The 21084-nt window shown below is 44.7% G+C and overlaps 1 protein-coding gene across 7 annotated transcripts in view; it reads left to right on the forward strand.

Annotated features, from left to right (window-relative positions):
- Window positions 1–690: 690 nt before the first annotated feature.
- SLC9A8 (solute carrier family 9 member A8) overlaps window positions 691–21084 on the forward strand; it is a 73980-nt gene continuing 53586 nt past the window's right edge. The window contains exons 1-3 of one of the 7 annotated variants that reach the window (XM_061127463.1): window positions 691–844; window positions 2738–2916; window positions 8920–9000. In XM_061127463.1, the coding sequence (XP_060983446.1) occupies window positions 831–844; window positions 2738–2916; window positions 8920–9000 (274 nt within the window). In that variant the 5' untranslated portion in view covers window positions 691–830. Of the gene's footprint in view, window positions 845–1288; window positions 1437–2737; window positions 2917–8919; window positions 9001–21084 lie in introns of those variants that run through there. The other 6 variants (XM_061127466.1, XM_061127467.1, XM_061127462.1 and 3 more) reach the window with 6 other exon arrangements.

Genomic DNA, 21084 nt, shown 5'->3' on the forward strand with positions numbered 1-21084 from the left:
TAACCACGTGCCTGCATGCTCAGTCCTGTCTGACCCTTTGCGACCCTCATAGACTGTAGCTCACCAGACTCCTCTCTCCATGGGATCCTCCAGGCAAGAAAGAATACTGCCCTATCCTCCTCCAGGTGATATTCCCCACCCAGGGATCAAACCGGTGTCTCTTGTGTCTCCTGCATTGGTAGGCAGATTCTTTATTACTGAGCCACCTGAAACCACGTATAGGCGTTTGATTATCTGTTGAGACAATGAACAAATGAATGAAGGATCCATTCTTAGATCATCATCCTCTATTTTAAAGACAGGCATACAGTCAGAACTCAATAAATGTTTACAGATAGAAGACTGCACAATTCTACTAAACCCAGGTGGCTAGTCCTCTTTCGGGCTGGGGAAAACTTAGACAGAGGGAGTATACCCCTGGGGTCCCTCTGCCCAGCTTACTCTAGAAGCTTCCGTCCCACTTTAACTACAGTCAATTCCTGGACACTGGGAGGAAAGCGCGCGGTTTCAGGATGAGTCACAGTCACCTCACAGGAGTTTCCCCAAAACGTCCCAACCCTGTGGAAGGGAACAGCCGGAACTTCCCAGGGCCAGAGGGGTCAAAAGAAGTGCCGCCACTCATCCTGAAAGTTCCCCGGGGTCCTCCCACGCGAATCCTCCCACCCTCCGGCCATAGAGACGAAGGGACAGAAATGCCGGCCTCGTGCAGCCGAGACTCCGCCCCCCTGCCGGTCGGCCCGCCCGCGCCTCCAGCGGAAGCCGGAAGCAAAAGCGGGCCCTGCTAGCCCCGCGCTCGGTGGTCTCGGAGGCTCCGCGGGATTGGGGAGAAGATGGCGGAGGAGGAGTGAGTGGGCTTTTCCCGGGCGGCTGAGGCGGCAGGGCTGGGCCCCGTCGGGTGACAGCGAGCCCTTCAGGCCGCCCTCCGGCTCCAGAAGGCGGAGCTCCTCGCGCTGGTTGGCCGGGACTGACCGTGCTGGCGCCTGCGAGCAGGGGGAGGGGCGGGCCTGGGCCGCGCAGCCCCTTTGAGGTTGGACCCTTTGGCTAGGTATCGGCCGCTCATCGTAGATCTCCGAAGCTGCCTTGCAGAAACCGCACCCCAGATTTCACTTTCCCATTTTTCGGTCATCTGCTGATTACGCAGCTCTCCGCCGCCTCCAGAAAGTCCCCCCCTCCCCCTTACGTAGCCAGTCCCGTCCTCCGTTGTAACGATCATTTTTTCTTCTCTTGTTTCCTTCAATGAAATCCATTTATTCATTAAACTGGTGGCCATCTACTCTCGATCAGGCCCTGGTCACATGGTAGAGGAGACCGACCAGGAGCCCCTCTCAAGGAGCTTTCATTCTCGTGGGAAGAGAAGACCATAAATAGACAAGATGATTTGAGTGCTCTGAAGGAAGCGGAATGGTATTGGGGTGGAGGAGGCTTCTCAGGAACAGGTGATATGCCGAATGAAACCTTAGCGACCAAAAGGAGGAATAGGAGAGGGAAGACAGGTGCAAGAAAGAGCTTAGTGCCTTTTGAGGGACAGAAAGAAAGGAAGGCTGGAGTGTAGAGAGCAGGGGAGCTGGCTGTGTAAGATAAAGGGAGTGGGGTGTCTCTGTCCTTCAGTTGCCTCTGGGGAAGGACCACTCTTTTAGTCTTTTCTGCATACCTGCTCGGCACAGTCTGTTGCATGTTATAGATGCCCATCTCTGTGGAAGGAGTGTATAAAAATTAACAAGGAACCAAGCCAACAGTTGAAATTTGACTCCCTCGCCTGACAACTTTTCTGTCTGTCTTTTAGCCTAGTGGTCGTTTCATTTAGTTAGCTTACTTACTGAGCATGTTCACTGTCAGACACTAAACTGGGCCTCAGCAGCACAAAGCAAGAGAGGTGGTACGGCTCAGTGATTTCATGTTTGGACTCAAATTTGGCTTGATTCTGCCACTGACTGACTGAGATACTGGCCACGTTAAGCCAACAGGCTCTCTGAGCCTGTTATTCACAGGTTAAAAAAAGAGAAAGTAGCAGTGTGCACCTCAGGCTTGTTAACACTTGTGAAATGCAAGTTTGTATGTTACCTAGTCCCCAGAATGAAGCTGTACTCAAAAACATCAGTTGTTACAATCACAGCTACAATGGTTATTATGTCAATATCACTAGTGTACAATCCCAACACAATGTGAGGAGATAGCTGTGAGGAACACAGTAGTAGGGCGGAGCCGGGTATTACAGCAGGGATTACTTTTGGGCCATTGAGCTCAGGTTTTTGTAAAGTAGGGCAGGGCATTCAGACCTAATCAACAATTGAGTGAAATCAGTGGCTTCTTCAACTTGCACATTCAATCTAAGGGAAAGAATGTAAGCTAGAGAAGTAAAGGCACTTGGTAACTGATGCTGGAACTTGGAATGTGATGAGACTCCAGTTTCTCCCCGTTTGTGCTGTGCTCAGTCCTTAAATCCCCCATTGAGCGCCAAAGAGCAGGCAGTGTTTGGTTCTGCACTGGCCCTGACTTCCCCCTGGCCCTGACCTCTAAGTGGTTGTGTTCAGTGCTCCCGAGGCCAGCCGCACCCTCGTGCAGCAGCAGGCAGGAATTTTCCTAAGCAGTTTCTCTCTAAGGCTTGCCTCTTGGTTGTAAGACTTGTGAATGCCATAGAGCTCTATGCCAAGGTTCTCTTTCTGGTTTGTGTGTGTGTTGATCACTCCAGGCCCTCTTTCCTTTGTCTAATTCTGCTGTTTTTTATGTTCTCCAACAGGTTCCCCAACACAACTCATGAAGGTTTCAATGTCACCCTTCATACCACCCTGGTGGTCACTACGAAACTGGTGCTCCCGACCCCTGCCAAGCCCATCCTCCCGGTGCAGACAGGGGAGCAAGCTCAGCAGGAAGAGCAGTCGAGCGGCATGACCATTTTCTTCAGCCTCCTCGTCCTCGGTGAGTGCAGGTCCTCGGCCAGTGTTCGAGGAAACACCGTCCCCTGGCATTTTGAGCGTCCGTGTGTGCTGTCTGAATGGTTAACCCCGGATCAGCTTCTGTTGACTTTGTCAAGTCTGCCTCTCATTTGACTTTCACTTCGTTACACGGAGGGTCACTGATCAGTTCATGATGCCATAACTGTTTCATCCCATCGTCCTTTTTCTTCATAAAATCATTGAGCTTAGTCATTCTGAAGAACATCTTTATCTTAGATGTCCTTTGAAGGAAAGACTTAAAGAATTCTTGATCTGGAAAGAACCTTGAACATTAGTGTATTTCAGATTCTGCTCATGAGTCTCTGTGTGTGTCTGTGTGATGTTGTGGGTGGGGATCAGGGGTCAAACGGCAGAGCATCTGACTTTTTGACCAGAGCCGCATTATGTCTCCTGTGTCCGTTCGGTTTCCGTGCAAAATTTCACTTAGTTAAGAGTTTTGCTGTGAGTAAAAGATCAGACAGCCTTGTGCTAACACACCGTTTTCTTTAACCTGTCATTCCTGTTAACTGTGGTCATGGCTTTTGCCATATCTGTGTACCACCTGTGCCCCTGTTCACTCATGTGATATTTTTCTTTAAAGAGATTCACTCTCTCAGACTTAAGATCTCATTTTATTCAACCTTCTTATTTCACTGGTGAAGAAATTTAGGCCCAGAGAGTTTAAATTAATTGACAGATCTGTTTTAGGGGAGACTAGAGGCTAATATTCAGGTTGCCAGACATCGGTCAGGAAGTTTAGATAAAAGGCAATTTCTTAGTTGCTTCGCAGACACTATGGACAGTAGACAGGTGTCTTAGACCAGAAAACCCAGTTGAAACTGCACAACCACTTTGGATCAGCTAAGAAAGAAATAACTTCGAATAGGACTCTCCAAACTTGTTTATAAAGTGAAGTTGGCAAGTTTACATTTTCTGCTCCTCTTTAATTATATTGAGTCATATTTCTAATTAGATCTTTTCAGAAGAACAGAAGGTACAAAAAATGTAAGAGTCCAGAATATTTCTCTGATGGCTATTAGGACTGTTTTTGGTTTATTTTTTTGCAGAAAAGTGTAACTTCTTTCACATTTATATTTAGACTGTTAAATAATTTTACTAAGATAATAATTTAAAATCTCAGAACTCATCCTTTTATAGGTTTTTTAAAACTTCTTTTTTTTTTTTTTTGCCATGCAGCATGGTTTGTGGGATCTTAATTCCTGACCAAAGATCAAACCCAAGCCCTTGGCATCACCGCAGAGTCTTCTCCACTGGATCACCAGGGAATTCCCATAGTTTTAAAAAAGCTTTTTTCCAAAAAAGTACACAAACTACAAGTGTACAATGTCCATTTAGATTGGATATGCCCAAGTAGTTTTTTACTCTGTCAATGTAATTCTACTTCTCAGGGATTAATTCAACAATCAAGGACTCTTGTTTTCTTTTTTCCCCCTTTTGTCATAGTACTTGAATACTAAGAAGAAAAGCCGTTGTTTTCTTGACCAAGAAGTCTTTAGTACCTGAATCCTTAATCCTGAAGGAGTATTGTTAGTCTGTTTACACTGTTGTCAGCATGATATGTTAGGTGATATAAAAGGCAAGCCTTGGAAGAACACTTCTGTTTTGTAATCACCTTTTTCACAAGATGGTGAGAAATAAGACTTTCATAGTAACTTTCAGGGTGTGGAACATCTTGGATTAGCTTGTGCCAGAGATCACAAAACAGGTTTTTATGATGTGCTTTTTAATCCAGATAAAATGCTGCCCAGTGTTTGTACATCTTTGAGGCCAAGAAGGGCTGAGCTGTAGTTAGTCGTGCTGCATGTTTCTCTTGGATTCTCTTCTCTGCTGCTGCTAAGTCACGTCAGTGGTGTCCGACTCTTGTGCAACCCCGTAGACGGCAGTGCACCAGGCTCCCGTCCCTGGGATTCTCCAGGCTAGAACACTAGAGTGGGTTGCCGTTTCCTTCTCGAGTGCATAAAAGTGAAAAGTGAAAGTGAAATCACTCAGTCGTGTCCGACTCTTAGCGACCCCATGGACTGCAGCCCACCAGGCCCCTCCGTCCATGGGATTCTCCAGGCAAGAGCACTTGAGGGGTGCCACTGCCTTCTCCTGTCTTCTCTGCAAGCCCATCAGAAGCCTCTGACGGTGGCCAGGTGGTCTCTGTTTCCCCTGATCAGTTGATGAGTTGGTGTCTCCAGTTTGCACGTGTAGGTTAGCATCTGTTAGCGGAATGGAATGCTTTCTATGTAAATTTGAAGGCAGGTTTTCCCTCTCTTCTTGTATATCAACAAATTACTAAGTATCTTGTATGTTTATTCCTGATTAGATGTCCACACAATATAAATCTGATAAGGAAAAAAAATGGCTATTAATAGATAATTTGCCAGATCACTTAATATATAGACTAGTGAACTGAGGGAAATAGTCCGTAAGTTATTCTGGACTTCAGGAGTTCCTAACCTGGAACAGATTTACCACTTTTGTTTACTATTTTAGTCAAGTCAAATGAGATTGTGACTTTTGTGTGCAGAGGATGCCAGAATTGTAATCTTGACTTTAAGAAGTTTGAGATCAGCTGACCTACACTTGTCCTTTGCTGATCTTTGACTCCAGTGACAGTGATGAGTCACTGTTACTGATTTGCACTGGAGTTAACTATTAGCATCATTTGACACATTTTATGGGCCATAAAATTTAATGGAGCTGTTAAAATTGACTTGTCTTATGTTTCAGTGTATTTTCCGTAATTAAAACTTCAGGCATGAAAAATTGGAAATACCTTAACTTGTGGTGCTCATACCATCCATATCACACAGAAGGTTTTGTCCCTCCTTGCTCTGTATTTTCTCAAGTGTACTGGAAAATGTGTGCTTGTATGTGTATATGTACTGCTGCTGCTAAGTCAGTTCAGTTGTGTCTAACGCGTAGCGACCCCATAGACGGCAGCTCACCAGGCTCCCCCGTCCCTGGGATTCTCCAGGCAAGAACACTGGAGTGGCTTGCTGTTGCCTTCTCCAGCGCATGAAAATGAAAAGTGAAAGTGAAGTCGCTCAGTCGTGTCCGACTCTTAGCAACCTCATGGACTGCAGCCTCCCAGGCTCCTCCATCCATGGGATTTTCCAGGCAAGAGTACTGGAGTGGGGTGTCATTGCCTTCTCCGGTACATATATGTACATTCATAAGCAAATAGGCACATACCGTTGGAGTTTGTTTTAATGTAAGGGGGGCCTATAGCTCGGCTTTTCCTCTCACAGAATGGCTCGGAGATCTTCCCATGTTAGCGCTTTTTGCATATATCTTTTTTTGTTTGTTTTTAAGAAAAAATCTGTGTGTGGTAAAATAGACATGAAATTTACCATTTTGAAGTGTATAATTTAGTGGCATTTATAACATTCACAGCAATGTAATTTGAATCTGGGCAACCATCACCATGATCTAGTTCTAGAACATTTTCATCACCCCTAAAGGAAACCTAGTGCCTGTTAAAAGCAGCCATTCTGCATTCTCCCTCCCCCCAGTCTCTTGTAAACACTGTTCTGCTGTCTCTAGGAATTTGCCTACTGAGGGTATTTCATACAAATGGGACCATACAATATGTGGCCTTTTACGTCTGGCTTCTTTCACGTAACATAATGTCTTCAGGATTCATCTGTGTGTGGCATTCATCAGAATTCCCTTCTTTTCTAGGACTGAATAATAGTCCACATGTTTATCCATTCATCAACTGATGGGCATTTGGATTGTTTCCACCTTTTGGCTGTTGTGAATAGTGCTGCTATGAATATTTTTGTCCAAGTTTTTCTGTGGGCCTATAAAAACCCATTTCTGTTGGATTTATGTACTTAGGAATGGAATTGCTGGGTTAAGTGGTTACTCTGTGAGGACCTTTCTCAGAAATGGCCAAACTTTTCCACAGTCACTGCAGTTTTTCATCCCCACCAGCAGTGCACAAGGGTTCCAGTTGCTCTCCATCCTTGTTACCGTCCTAGGCTGTCAAGTTGTATCTCATTGTGGTTGTGATTTGCATTTTTCCACTGATTAATGAGGATGAGTACCTTTTCATGTGTTTATTGACCATTTGCATATCTTCTTTAGAGAACTGTCTATTTAAGTCTTCGGCCCATTTTAAAATTGTATTGTCTTTTTGTTGTTGAGTCGTAAGAGTTCTTTATGTACGGTGGACACTAGACCTTTATCAGACATATGACCAACAAATATTTCCGGTCATTCTGTGGGTTGTCCTTGCGGCTCTCCTTTTTATCGCTGGAGACCATTCTGTGGCGTTGCTCGTCCTTATATGTAGCTCTCTGGTGATAGACGGCTCTTCTTTTGCTCTTGTTTTTGGGGTGGGGGGCTGCACCAGGTCGCAGTCGCTGCGTGCTGCAGGACCGCGGTCCCCGCCCAGGGATGGAGCCTGGCCCCTGCGCTGCGCGTGCAGAGTCTCAGTCATTGGACTACCAAGGGAGGCCCTCTTTTCCTCTTTAGCATCAGATAGTTAAATGATTTATGAGAAGCTTTTAAATTTTGTCATCCAGCTTGGTGCAAAGAAAGAGCAGAAACTGATTCAACTCCTTAGATCTATATATTTCTATCTACTTATATGCTCGTGTGTCTACATTTTTATACAATAGGCATTCTCGTTGGTTCCATGTTAAGCTTATGCATTGGAACTTTTTTCTTGCTCTTAGTATTTAATATAGGACTTTTCTAACTAGGCTAAATATTTATAATAAAATAACACCACAGATTGATAGTTTAAAGCACAGAATGAAATGAGGACAAAATTTCCATATTTACAACTGTTTCCTTTCTCTGGCCACCTGGTGCTTTTTGGTGGGACTAAAGATAATCTAATTTGTCAACGTGGGCTCTGAGGGTGACCCGTTCACAGTCATGCAGATTGTTTGAACATTTCCTTTTACAAAAAAAGGCAACTCATTTATTTTTATTACTATATATATAATACTCTGATTGATGAGATGGCATACCACCCAGGTGCCTAGTAAAAGAAAAAGACATGCACACTAACACTTGGGTCTTGAAATTACATTTAGGAGTTATTTATGTGAACGTGTGCTTTTTTTGGTCTGAAATACCTATTCTTTTCAAACAGTTTTACATCTTTTTGGTTCTTTCCTTCCATGAAAACACCCCTGTGAGGAAAGTCAGACATTATTCTCATTTTTCTGGTTGAGGATGAAGGCTGCCAGGAGGGGGTGGTGGGTGCCAGGGATTAAGGGGACAGGGTTGGAATCAAGCTCAGGCCGGTGGCACCCACTGGTGGTGTAACCTCACTCAATCTCAGCTTTCTTATCTTTAATCGAAGGAGGCAGAGGTGATGACAGCTCATTCAGAGGGGGTGTTGACAGTCAGCTGAGAGAGCATTTGGAAAGTGCTCAGTGCTGTCCCTGGCTCATGGAAAGCCCTCAACCGGTAGAAGCCCCAGTGCCCAGCTGGGGAGCAGACACCCCACCTCTCGGTCTCTATGTTCTTATCACCAGGTTAGGATTAACTTTGTCCTGTTTGTAAAACACTCTGACTTCCTTCTGTGTTGAAAGAGCACAGATCACATGGCAACAAAATACTTCCTGTCAACATATAGTCTGTTGCAGCTGTGTTTGCATAAAAGTGATTGATTTCATTGACTTCTTCCTCACTGTTGAGGATCATTTCTCAGAATAAGAGAAATTTGAATAATTTTAAATGTTTGTATGAGATTTAACCACTCAGAAGAAAGATAGGTGTCTATTGCTCTTTCAACAACTGGAAAGCAGCAGCTAGTTCAAGCATGTAAAGAAACATGTAAAATGTAACGAACTACCTCCAGATTCAGAAATAAGAAATTGGAAATAGAGCTGAAGTTTCCTGTGTCACTGCCAGTTGTCCATTTCCCTGGCGGCCTCCCAGAAATAACTGCTGCCTTTGGCTTGGTGTTTCCATTCAAAGTTGGGTTGTTTTAACAGTGTCTTAATTTTTCCCACAGCTATCTGCATCATATTGGTGCATTTACTGATCCGATACAGATTACATTTCTTGCCAGAGAGTGTTGCTGTGGTCTCATTAGGTAAGTGCTTAACGGCGATCCTGTACTTAAGGCAGTAATGGTACCATTTTTTGAGTGCTTCCCAAGTGCTCCCAAGCACATGAGGTGTGGTGTACTTACCGAGCTCATTTCATCTTCTGTGCCAGCTGCCATGAGGGTGTTATGATCCCATTTTAGAGATGAGTACACTGGGGGCTCAGAGTGGTGATGACCTCCTAAGAGTCACATGGAAGCCCCACTATATGCTTAAGAGCCCTTCCTACTTCTGGAACCACCCTCAGGGCACATCCAAGACTTTCTTCAGATCATTATATTGTGATTATTTCTAGTTTCCAGTGGCATACTGCTGATATCTGTGTCTTATCACCACTGCTTTATAAGTTAATTTTATGTATACAGTTCTCATGACAGGCGTCCTAGTTGGCACAGTGGTCAAGAATCTGCCTGTCAATGCACCAGATGCAAGAGACACGGGTTCAACCCCTGGATTGGGAAGATCCCCTGGAGTAGGAAATGGCAACCCACTGTAGTATTCTTGCCTGGGAAATTCCATGGACAGAGGAGCCTGGTGGGTTACAGGCCATGGGGTCACAAAGAGGTGGACACGACTGAGCAACTGAATACACATGCACGCACAGTTGTATGTGCTTTATAAGTTTTCTTTGCCTTGTAGATCTGGTTTAGTATATTTAGAAATTCTTTCCTAATACAGCATTGGTTTAGGTTGTGTTTGGAAATAAACATTCACACTGTTCACTGTAAGACCTACGGCTAGGCTGTGCTGTCACTCCACTGAGGTGAGTAATTGACACTTAATTCATAGAATCACTGAATTTTATAGCCAGAAGATTCTCACTTTAAGGTTTAATGTTAGTAAGATCTAAAGTCGTCAGAGGGCATTCCCTTCTACCTCACTTATATTTCCCTCTTTTGTTTCCTGTGGCAATTTATTGAAAGGTAATTAGCTTCAGTTTAGAGTATATGAATCAGTGTAATAACAGTTGAGCTCACATATAAGTTCATTGAAGTGTTGAAGAAGGAAGACGCAGCGGCCTCACGGTTCAGGAAGTTTTAAAGTCAAGATGTGGGTGGGGAGGCTTACACGGTAGTAAATAGGGTTTCACTAAGGTTAGCTAAAGGTTAGTAGTCAGCTTACTACATTGTCGTTACTTTCATTGATTTCCACTTGCCTACTGATATTTAATATTGCCTTATCACCTTTAGTGCTTTATAAGTTAATTTTCCTTGCCTTAGATCTGGTTTAGAATCCACCTGCAGTGCGGGAGACCTGGGTTCAGTCCCTGGGTTGTGAAGATCCCCTGGAGGAGGGTATGGGGACCCACTCCAGTATTCTTGCCTGGAGAATCCCCATGGACAGAGGAGCCTGGTGGGCTACAGCCCATGGGTTTGCAAAGAGTTGGACACAACTGAGTGACTCAGCGTAGCACAGCATAGGTTAACTTTAGAAATGAATGATCAAGGACTCCCTGATGGTCCAGTGGTTAAGATTTGCCTTCCAGTGCAAGGGATGTGAGTTTGTTCCCTCCTCAGGGAGCTAAGGAGCCCACATGCCTTGAGGCCAAAAAACCGAAATAAAATAGAAGCAGTATTGTAACAAATTCAATAAAGACTTTAAAAATGGTCCACATCAACAATATCTTTAAATAAATAAATGAATGCTCAGACTCTGTCCATTCTTCCCCCACCAGCACTCCTACAACTCTGGTTCAGCCCTTGCTTTATCTTCCCTGGACTTCATGGTACCTTCAGTGCCAGGTTCTGGGCTGTGAGCTTTCACAGTGTCGTCTCCTTTAAGCCCCATAGCCCCAGGTGATGTCATATTTTAAGGAAGAAGTACCACTAGAAAGTTTTGATCTTCAGTAAAGAGTTAGAAATCAGTTTTACTCAAGAGTTCCTGTTCTCTATTGAATAGGCTGTTGGTATGCACCTCCTGGCAGATTCTAACAAACTTAGCTAACAAGAGCCTTAGAGCTCAAAGATGAGGAAGATTATTCACTGACATTCCTTTCCTGATACTGGGCACATTGAAAATAACCTGTTTAGCTAATACCTGTTATTCTTGGGCATCCAGTAAAGACTTAAAAAAACCACTCAAGGAAGTTACAGTTTTGTGGTCAGTTTACATAGTTTCTTAAGAATAAGAACTATAGTTGCTATGTATTTAGGTATGGTGCACATGGAAATTAAAGCGGTGGTTCTTATAATTTGGTTTGGAATGTCAGGTTCCTCACTGTCTTTTGAGTGTTCCAGTAACAGCAGGTCATTGAACACCAGTGCTTGTATGAGGACTCACAGAAGGTATTGTTCGGTGCATGCCCAAAGCCATTTCCCCCTTCCATGAAAACAGAATCCTCGTTTTGAAGCTAGTGTCTTGCCACAGTGCATTTAAGGAAGGTAGGCCCCTCCAAGTCAAGATTGGGCTTTGCCATCATGAAAATTGCATTATCTTTTACCAGTGATTGAGAGGGGTGGAGGCAGCGGACAGTGTGAGACCAAGTTCTGGCCAAGGAGATCAAAGGGAAATAGGCCAAGGTGATGAGTTTTGGAAAACTTTTTTCTCTCTGGTAAAAAGAAATTTCTCCTTCCTTCGATACTGTTGTATGAAGATATGATGTCTGGAGTACTGGCAGCCATCTTGCAATCATCATGGCTCAAAGACAAAGCCAGAATGCTAGGGCTTGCCAAGGGGACGGATGGAAAACTCAGGTTCTCGACTGCAGTGTTGTTCTGTTGAGTTGATAGCCCTGAAACCACCTGTCTCAGAGCTGCCGTTATATGAGATAATAAACATCTATTGTTTAAGCCATTGTTAGTTAGGTCTTCTTTTACTTGCAGAGGAGAACATCTTAACTGATACAGGACTCTTTCCATCCCGTGGACAAAATCAGTTCAAAAAGGTTCAAAGAAAACAGATTGGTGGGGTAGTGGAGTTGCACGCCCACTGGCTCAGGGCATGAAAAAAGCCACAGGCAGGGCCAGCCTCAGACTTAACTGGATCCAGCCTCCTGGACTCCGTTTTCTCCGTTTCTCAGCAGTGCTTCCCTTTGTTTTGGCCTCACTGTCAGGCTCTCTCCCCGCGGTAAGCCTCTCCAGCTTCAGGCTTACTCTCCTTGCAGTGGCGGTCACAGTGGGAGAGGTGGCCTCCTGTCCTCCCAGGTTCCACCAGAAGTTGTAGGATGAACTCACCAGATGGCTACCCAGAACCAGGCATGTGGTGGAGGGATGGTGGGGGTCAGCCCAGGCTGTCCGGCCACAGAGTTTATTTCTTCACCGATGTTATACAAATAAATGTAGCCGGAAGAGCCAGGTCTTATGAAGGGAGGGTGATGGAAAGTCCACCTTACTTTTAGTACTGATTTTCTAACTCAGGTGATTGGAATGCTAAGAGCACTTCTAGGGACCATGTGGGGGTCCAGAAAATAGTTTTTGTTATATAAGAGGGCATTTGGTTAGAATTTAGAAATGCTGACAGAGCTTTCAAAATAGTCCTGTAATTCATAAAGCTGTGTAGATGAGAGGAAAATTTTTTTCTCGTACTGGAGCAAAGTGTAACAAAATACTGAGATACCCAATATTTCAAGAATTTCCAATTTTTGTGCCAAAAATGCTGCCAGAGAAAATGGGGTTTTCATTCTCTCAGGGATCAGTTTTCCTAGCCTGCTTCTTCAACCAGAAGTTACTTTTTAGTCCATAGTCATTTAGAGATATTGCTGACCTTTTGTGTTAAGCATTCAGAGTTCCTAAGGAACTGTTGGTATGGACAAGGACTGCCAGAGAAAATGGGGTTTTCATTCCCGCAGGGATCAGTTTTCCTAGACTACTCCTTCTAACCAGAAGTTAGTGTTTAGTCATTTAGAGACATTGCTGACCTTTTGTGTTAAGCATTCAGAGTCCCTAAGAAACCGATGGTGTGGACAGGGACTGTCTGGGATCGTCTCTGGTGGTCCAGTGCTCCGACTCCGAGCTCCCAATGCAAGGGGCCTGGATTCAGTCCCTGGTCAGGGCGCTAGGTCCCACATGCCACAACTAGAGTTTGCATGCCGCAACTAGACCTGGTGCAGGTAAGTAAATAAATTTTTAAAATATTAAAGAAGAAAAGAAAAAGAAAAGGACTATCTATATTCTAAATAGCGCTTTTCTACTCTTCTATTTTATTATATTTTCAAGTGAATCTTGAGACTTTTTCATTCTTTATAAAAACTGCATATATCTGCATAAAGTTCTAAAGATATTTCCTTGACCCTTGTTCACAGCTTTCAGATGCTTTCTATACTTAGGGAATTCTGTAGTTTGGGCCTTTTTAAGTAAATTTTTTGGGCACATTTAAATAGCTATACCAAAAAAGAAAAATCCTTTTTATTTTTTTGACAACCAGCTCTTCTTATCATGCCTCTTTTTCTCCAAACTATGCTTGGAAGTACACATATCCATCAGATGACTTGACTTGGTTTGAGTTGATACCATTTTTTGTGTTCTTTTTCCTGTTCTTTCTAGGTATTAGTAAAGTTCATATATTTATTTTTATTGGCCATATAGTACTGATTCACTGTTTATATATTTGGGACTGAAATTGATAGAGAATGAAAATAAATAATTATCCTGTCCACTGTCCTGATATATATAGCAGAAACAGGAGTGGATTTTTTTTCTTAGTCATACTTTACTGTAGAGTGAGGAAAGGCCAGAATGGGGTTAGGAGTGGAAATTTGACTACGCGTGCCACGGTTTAGCCTGAATACTACTGGCAGACAAATCAAGTTTTAACTTGTAACTGGATTTGATTGACTCAGTGAGTAAATAGAAATACACAAATGTGCTTCCTTGTCACAGTCTTCTTAATTTTGTGCTTTTAGTTATGTTAACTCCTTGTTTTGACTAAAAGATTGTAATTTTTTGAGTAGGGCTCTTTTTGTCTAGGAAGTTTTCAGTGGAAGTTGAAAAAAAATCACTCAGTTCCTGAGTTGTTGACCCTGAATAATTCTGAAAATAGCATATACAAGTGATTGTATTTCTAATTTTACTTAAGTTGTAAAAAAATTTTTGTTTTTTTAAAGAAAACTTAAAGCAAGAATCCTGACTGTAAATGTTAACAGCTTTAGTGAGAGTTTGACGGTGATGCAGCTTGAACTGTCCGTGGGTAAACTCTCCCTGAACCTTAGGTTCTTTGATTTTTATTAGAGAAAGAACAGGCATTCATTTGTTGGCATTAAAGTAGCTGTCTTAGAGGTAGAGGCCAAATTTTGTTGTCAAATTGACAAAATGATCGCATTAGACTCTCAAGATTTTCCAGGCTGTTGCATTCCAAGCAGAATGCTAGCACAGACTCAGCCTCTGTGTTTCTGGAAACGTGGATCAGAGGTGACAGTTTATTCTTGGAACATCTTGTTGCTCTTTGACTGCCATTAGCGTAGTGTAATACTTGCCCTTTTGCCTGGACTCTTGCTCTGACCCTCCTAGTTTTCTGACCATCTTCTCTTGGCTCAGCAGTTTTTCCGTCTTAAAGTTACATTTTACACTTAAATCTTTCAGATATGACAGAACAGTGAAGTAGTCTCAACTTTAGAAGAGAAAGGTTGCTAAAGGATTGCATTCTGAAACTTGCTTTTCTGGGCTGACTTCTAGACATTTCCTCTTTCATCACATACATGCTCTCAGTGGGTTAGAAAGAAAGAACATTCCACTGAAGAAGAAGGCTGCCTTTAAATATGTGTGTATACAGGGCTTCCCTGGTGGCTCAGTGCTAAAGAATCCACCTGCCCGTGTAGGAGACATGAGTTCCATCCCTGGTCTGGGACGAGCCCCCAGAGGCAGCTAAGCCCGTGTGCCCCAGCTTCTGAGCCTGTGCCCTAGAGCCCAGGAGCCACAACCCCGGAGGCCCGCGTGCCCTCGAGCCCGAGCAACAGGAGAGGCTGCCCCAGCACGAAGCCTGCACACTGCAACTAGAGAGTAGCCCCCGCTTGTTACAACTAGAGAAAGCAAACCTGGGCGCGGCAACAAAGACCCAGCACAGCCCAAAACAAACAAAAACTGTATAAACAGCACTTCCCCAGAAAACAGACGGCCCTGAGGACCCGATTCTCCTCTTCCTGGCAAGTCTTCTGTCTTTCAGAATACTATCTTTGGAGTGTCTATGTTAGTATAGGTGGCAGCATCAAGGACAGGAATTTCAAAATCAGCCTTATTATAAGATAAGTGATTCTATGATTATAGCTGACAAAATGTGCTAACGGTATTTTTAAAATATCATTTGTGATTAAAAACATATTGCCTCAGTAATTGTATTCCTTTCCACCCATTTATGTGGTGGCCAGACCTGTCTCATGGCGATCAGCCTCAGTCATCCCTGCCAGGGTGGGAGGGTTTCCAGGCCAGCTGGTCTCTTGGCACAAAGAGCCCAAAGTGATGGGGCAGCTTCTGCTGCTAACTCTTCCTGTGTGAGCCCTAGTGGCCACGTCCCCTTCTGGGAGCCAGGTCCTTTCAACACACTGAGCCTAAAGTTTCAGGCTAAGGGAAGTAGAATCTTCCAAGTAGGAATCTCCACTCGTGAGTGAGTCCCTGAGAGTGGGGGTGGGTGGTGCTCCCGTTCTGTGCTGTACCCACGCTTGCCTGTTGGGTATGTAACCCCCCGTAGTGGTTTAAGAAGTACATTGCATCTTAGAGGAGTGCTCCGTTCCTCACCCATGTCATCTCCAAGCTGGTGCCTCAGTTTCGTCTTTAAGAGGCCACTTACCACACTCTAGCTGGTAGCTTCTGGATAGAACTGTGTGATGTCCGCGGTCACAACCCATTTCTGCACCTCCTTTGTCATAGAGTAAGTATCTTGGTTTGACGTGTGGTTTTGCAGTATGTGCCTTGTGGACCCACACGAGTCTGATCTTTAATGCCCTCTTAGAATGGATGGTTCCTGGGCCCGTCTGGCCTCCTAACTTGGTAGATGTGGCAGTCCAGCTTATGAAGGACAGTTCTGGCTGCCTGGGCACTTGATGCCCCATACTCAGGGGCTCTGTCTCTGCCACGGCCCAAGAGCTTGCCAGGAGCTGTTGGGGTTCTTTCCCCTTGGGGGTTTTCAGAGGGGTGTATGGTTCTCTTCTGCATGTGGCATGACTTTGCTCCAGAACCCCAGGGATCTATGCTGAGAGACCCTCCCCTGGGGGCTTCCTGGCCCCCCTTTCTAGCAGATACTTCCGGTTCCTTGGAGTCAGCCAAATGGTATGGTGGAAGCAGCAGAACTGCTTGAGCTGCAGCCGGTGGTTCTTTTGGTCCTCACTCAAAACCAGCAGCCTCTTAAACAGCAGTGAATAGGTAGAAGTAGTTTTCTCAAGTGTGGGGTGTATTGCCTTCAAAACCTGGGGGAGGCGTCCCAAACACTGTGCTGCTTTATTGGAGTAGAAGTTACTGACCTAGTCCTGTCCTTGGAGGCAGTGTCTTGGCGTGCTCCAGACCACCTGACCCCCGACAACTTCCCAGATGGGCAGGCCCCCAAAACTCTCCATCCTCTGAAGCCCTTGTGTCTTACCAAGACATCTCCTTGCCACATTGTGCTTATCAGATTAGCATGAGGTCAGTAGTGGACCAGTGTGTTGTCCTGAACACCTGAATGATCTGTGTCCATGGGGGTATATTATGACAGGCAGCAGGAGTTAACCTAAGTAGCCTGGAAACTCTGTATTCCAGCAGGGTGGTGGGGCCTCTTCTGGAAGGTTCTGGAAGGTCCAAGGGAGTCTGCAGGTTAAAGGTGCTTGTGTGCATCTCCAGGCTCCCCATCCCACCTGTCTGAGTCCCACTTCTCCCTTATCGGAGCCTTGCTACGAGAAGGTGTGGGAGGTTTGTCTTCCTGAGTTCACCTTTCTCTGAAGGTCTGCCACTCTTGCGGTTCAGACTTGCCTGGTCTTCTGCTCTGGAGACCGTCCGACTGCAGAAGATGAGGGTTGATTTGAGTGCTGCCCAGGAGGCCCTCTGATTCTCACCCTTTGCTTGAGTTTGGTGATTGTTTCAGCCTTTCGTGTTCTCTTTTCAGAGCATCAGTGGCACTCAGCAACAACTGCAATTCCTCTGTTCTTTTTATGTTTGTTTTTTGGCTGCTCTGAAGCGTGTGGGATCTCAGATCCCTGTCCAGAGATGAAACCTGTGCCTCCTGCATTGAACGTGTGGAGTCTTAACCACTGGACCACCAGGGAAGTCCCGCTCCTTTTCTTACAGTTATTATTTCAGCCATAACCTATTTAACATGAGAGATGTTACATGAGCCCCTGCCTCCTCCAGCAGTCATGACCCAGTCCACCACAATGAAAGTCTCAGCAATGCCCTGCTACGCTTGGTGAGGGACGAGCAGTGTTTTACCTCCAGTGTTGGGGTCCTTTGCTAGGCAGCTGTGGAGGGGTCCAACTCCAGAACCCCGTCCCTCGAGTGTGCCTCCCGCGACCTCTCCACTCCTAGAACTGGTGGTCCCAAGTGGCTTCCTAAACGCAGAACCTGAGACAGGGCTTGGGGACGGGTCATGTATTGCGGGGTGCTCTTTAGGAGTAAGTCTGTAAGGAGGGAGTCAACCAGGATGGGAGGGAGCGCGCCGGACGGTGGGTGTGGCCGCAGGGTAGCCCTCGCCTGGCCTGGCACAGGGCTCTGACAAGCCCGCCCAGCAGCCTCTGTCTCTCCTTCAAGCAAAGGGGCGGGACTTCTGTGCCCCATCAGGTGGTCAGTGGCTGTGAGCGGGCGTGGGGTGGGCACAACTTCCCAGATGAGCTGCCTCGCAGCAGCTCAGGGCACCTGTCTGGAGACAGGGACGGCTGCGAGCCCTTAGCAGCCACACAGCTGGGCCCCGTGCCGGGGACTGGGCCGGCCCCACGGGTTTACCACCTGGTAAGCTCTTCACGACATTTAAGATGCCTGGCCTTCTGATCCAGCACCCCCTTTCTCAGGGGTTTGCTTGCGGGTACCCTTTACGCATGTGAAATGACGTGATTGCTCAGATGGGAATGGCAGTGAGCGCAAAGCCCAGAAGACACCTGCGTGTCCATGCCGAGGGCAGATCCCTGGATGGCACGGTGGAATACACTGTAGCCGCTGAGAAACAAAAAGCGCGGGGAAGCTCTCTATGTGTTGATATGGAATAGTCTCTAATAGGTAGTGGTAAGTTAAAAAAGCTGATACCGTACTACCATTTAACTTGAGGTTTATGTTATATGTGCATGCCTGTGCACGTATATGATGTGATTTGATTTTTAAATTTTATTTGTTTGGCCGTGCTGGGTCTCCGTTGCTGCCCCGGCTTTCCTCTCGTGTGTCGAGCGGGGGCGCTGTTCTCTAGTTGTGGTGCTCGGGCTGCTCACTGCAGCGGCCTCTTGTTTCGGAACACGGGCTCCAGGGCAACGCGGGCCTCAGTAGTTGCAGCATGTGGGCCCGGTCGTTGCCTCTCCGGACGCAGAGCTCAGGCTCAGTTGCTCCGTGCACGTGGGATCTTCCCGGATCAGGGATCGAACCCGTGCCTCCTGCATTGGCAGGTGGATTTTTTTTTTTTTTTTTACCACTGAGCAACTAGGGAAGCCCCCTGCATGTATATGATTTTAAATGTACTGACAGTCTCAGCAGAAATGTATAGTATAACCAAGAAACTGGTAACATTGGTGGCCTCCAAGAAGGAGAAAAGAAAACAGGGTGGGACGGAAACTTAAGTTTTCACTGCAGACTCGTTTGGAGCTTTCAAATTTTAAAACAATTCTAGACCTGCTCTTTACTAGCTGGGTGATGCCGGTCCTTGGCCTTTGGTTTCCTTTTCTGTAAAATGCTGGTAACAGCGCCTTTATGTCATAGGACTGGCGATGTTAAACAGGGCGAGGCATAGAAATCAGTATAATGCCTACGTGTGAAGTAGTCAGTAACTATTAACTGCTGTTATTAATATTATTATCATTTATATTATTATGGTCTATTACCTTGTAGGGTAATGGTGAGAATGAGCTTAAGTAATAAGCATTGTATACTGTAGGACAGTGCCTAACACTGCAATATATGTGTGTTTCTTTTTAACACGATGCAAATAATAAATACATGTGTGTGTGCATATATATATATATATACACATATATATTTCTACTTTTTTAAGGGAACTAGGATCATGTTCTACATCCTGTTTTGTAACCTGATTGTTACACTTAATATATTTTAAGCATTTTCTGATAATGCTTATATTCAAGAACACTTGTGGTTTACAGTGATGATGGTAGACCAGCAGTGCACCCTGGGAGAGAGAGGGAGGGATGTTAATCCCTAGCAGCAGGGCAGGTGGGCTGCCGTGGTGCAGTCTACGTGTGTCTCAGCCTCGAGAGGTGGTAGAATTCACCCGGGAGCCTGCAGCCCACTGTCACTTGCTGGCCCTGAGCTGTCAGAAAGCTGGGTAAACTCTCTGAGCCTTCCCACCTGAAGCATTCTCTTGAGGATTAAGAATAACTTAAAGTGGAGACTTCTATGGTGGTCCAGTGGCTAAGACTCCGCACTCACTGTGCAGGGGCCTGGGTTTGATCCCTGGCCAGGGAACTAGACCCTGCATGCCACAGCCAAGATCGAAGGTCCTACATGCTGCAACTGAGGCCTGGCGCAGCCAAATAATTTTTTTTTTTTTTTTAAAGAATAAAGCAACAAATCCTGGGAGAAGGGGCTCAACAAATAATTATGACTTGCTCCTGATCCTTTGAATTAATCCAGTGGTATCCATAATCAGGTGTATGTATGAAGAGTCACTGGGGCAAAAGGAGATATTAGAATTTACATTTCTATTTAATTTGAATCTCCTTCATAGTCTCTATTTTTGGTGTTATTTATTAATTTTTGGCTACACTGTACAGCTTGTGAGATCTTAGTTCCCCTGACCAGGGACTGAACCTGGGCCCTCGGCAGTGAGAGCGCAGACTCCTAACCACTGGACTGCCACAGAATTCCTTGTGTTATTTTAAAATACAGTGATGAAGTAGCACTTTTTTAGTAATAATAAAATAAAAATTTGTAACTTGGAGGTACATGCTCAAATTCTTTTTACTGATAGGGATGTACAAAATTGCAGCTAGGGTGTTATTTCTAGGGTGTCTGGTTGTGTGGTATAAATTAATTTCTTCTGTATACTAGATTGATTTGACCTAACTTTGAACCTCAATCTCAAAAGGTAGAGGAGGAGTTGGCCAATTTGATGCTGCACCATAGTTAAGTCCTAGGACACTTCAAAAGGATTACTCATGTCATAGTATTAGTAGTAATAATAACATCATACTGTATTTTACAAAGCTTCCAGTGCCTCATAAATAGTAATACAGAAACAAGCTTAGGTAACAGAATAATCACTGACTCTCAGATATGATTGCTTCATGTGTAATTACAGAAGCTTTTATTGTAAGTATTAAAGTTTGGTATACATTTACAAGGGAAAAAGAAAGTTGAGGTTTTAATAACAGCAACAACAAAAAAAGCACTAGCTTTGAAAATGAAATCTGAAATCATGGAAAAAGGATCAGTTTCCTTCGTAATCAGGAACGATTACTGAGTGCAGGATGTGCTGTAAATGCAAACTGAAACCTTAAAAGTACAGTTTCTTGCCCGTCATATTGGCAGAAGAGGCTGATGATTTTCCAGGGTTGGTGACGATGCTTTGGTGCAGGGGTGTAAATCGGCATAACCACTTTGGAGGACAGTTTGGCAACAGTTTCAGGGGTAAAAATGCTCATGCCATTCATCGTCTCTGGTTCTGCCCTAGGGAAATAAATCCTCAAAGAGGCATGTACATGCATGCTCACTGCAGCTGTTAATGGTAAACAGCTGGAGATAGCCATCGTGGGAGGAATGTTAAAAAAAAGTAGTGACTTTCAAAAAATACAGGGGGAGGGGGCGGGATAAATTAGAAGGTTGGGATTAACACACACTACTATAAATACAGTGACTAGCCAACAAGGACCTGCCATATAGCCTAGGAAACTATACTCAGTATTTTGTAATAACCTGTAAGGGAAAAGAATCTGAAAAACAATATATATGTGTATAACTGAATCACATGCTATACACCTGAAAATAACATGACGTCGTATATCAACTCTACTTCCATAA

Source organism: Dama dama, chromosome 23 (genome assembly GCF_033118175.1).
Source record: "Dama dama isolate Ldn47 chromosome 23, ASM3311817v1, whole genome shotgun sequence".
NCBI lineage: Eukaryota > Metazoa > Chordata > Mammalia > Artiodactyla > Cervidae > Dama > Dama dama.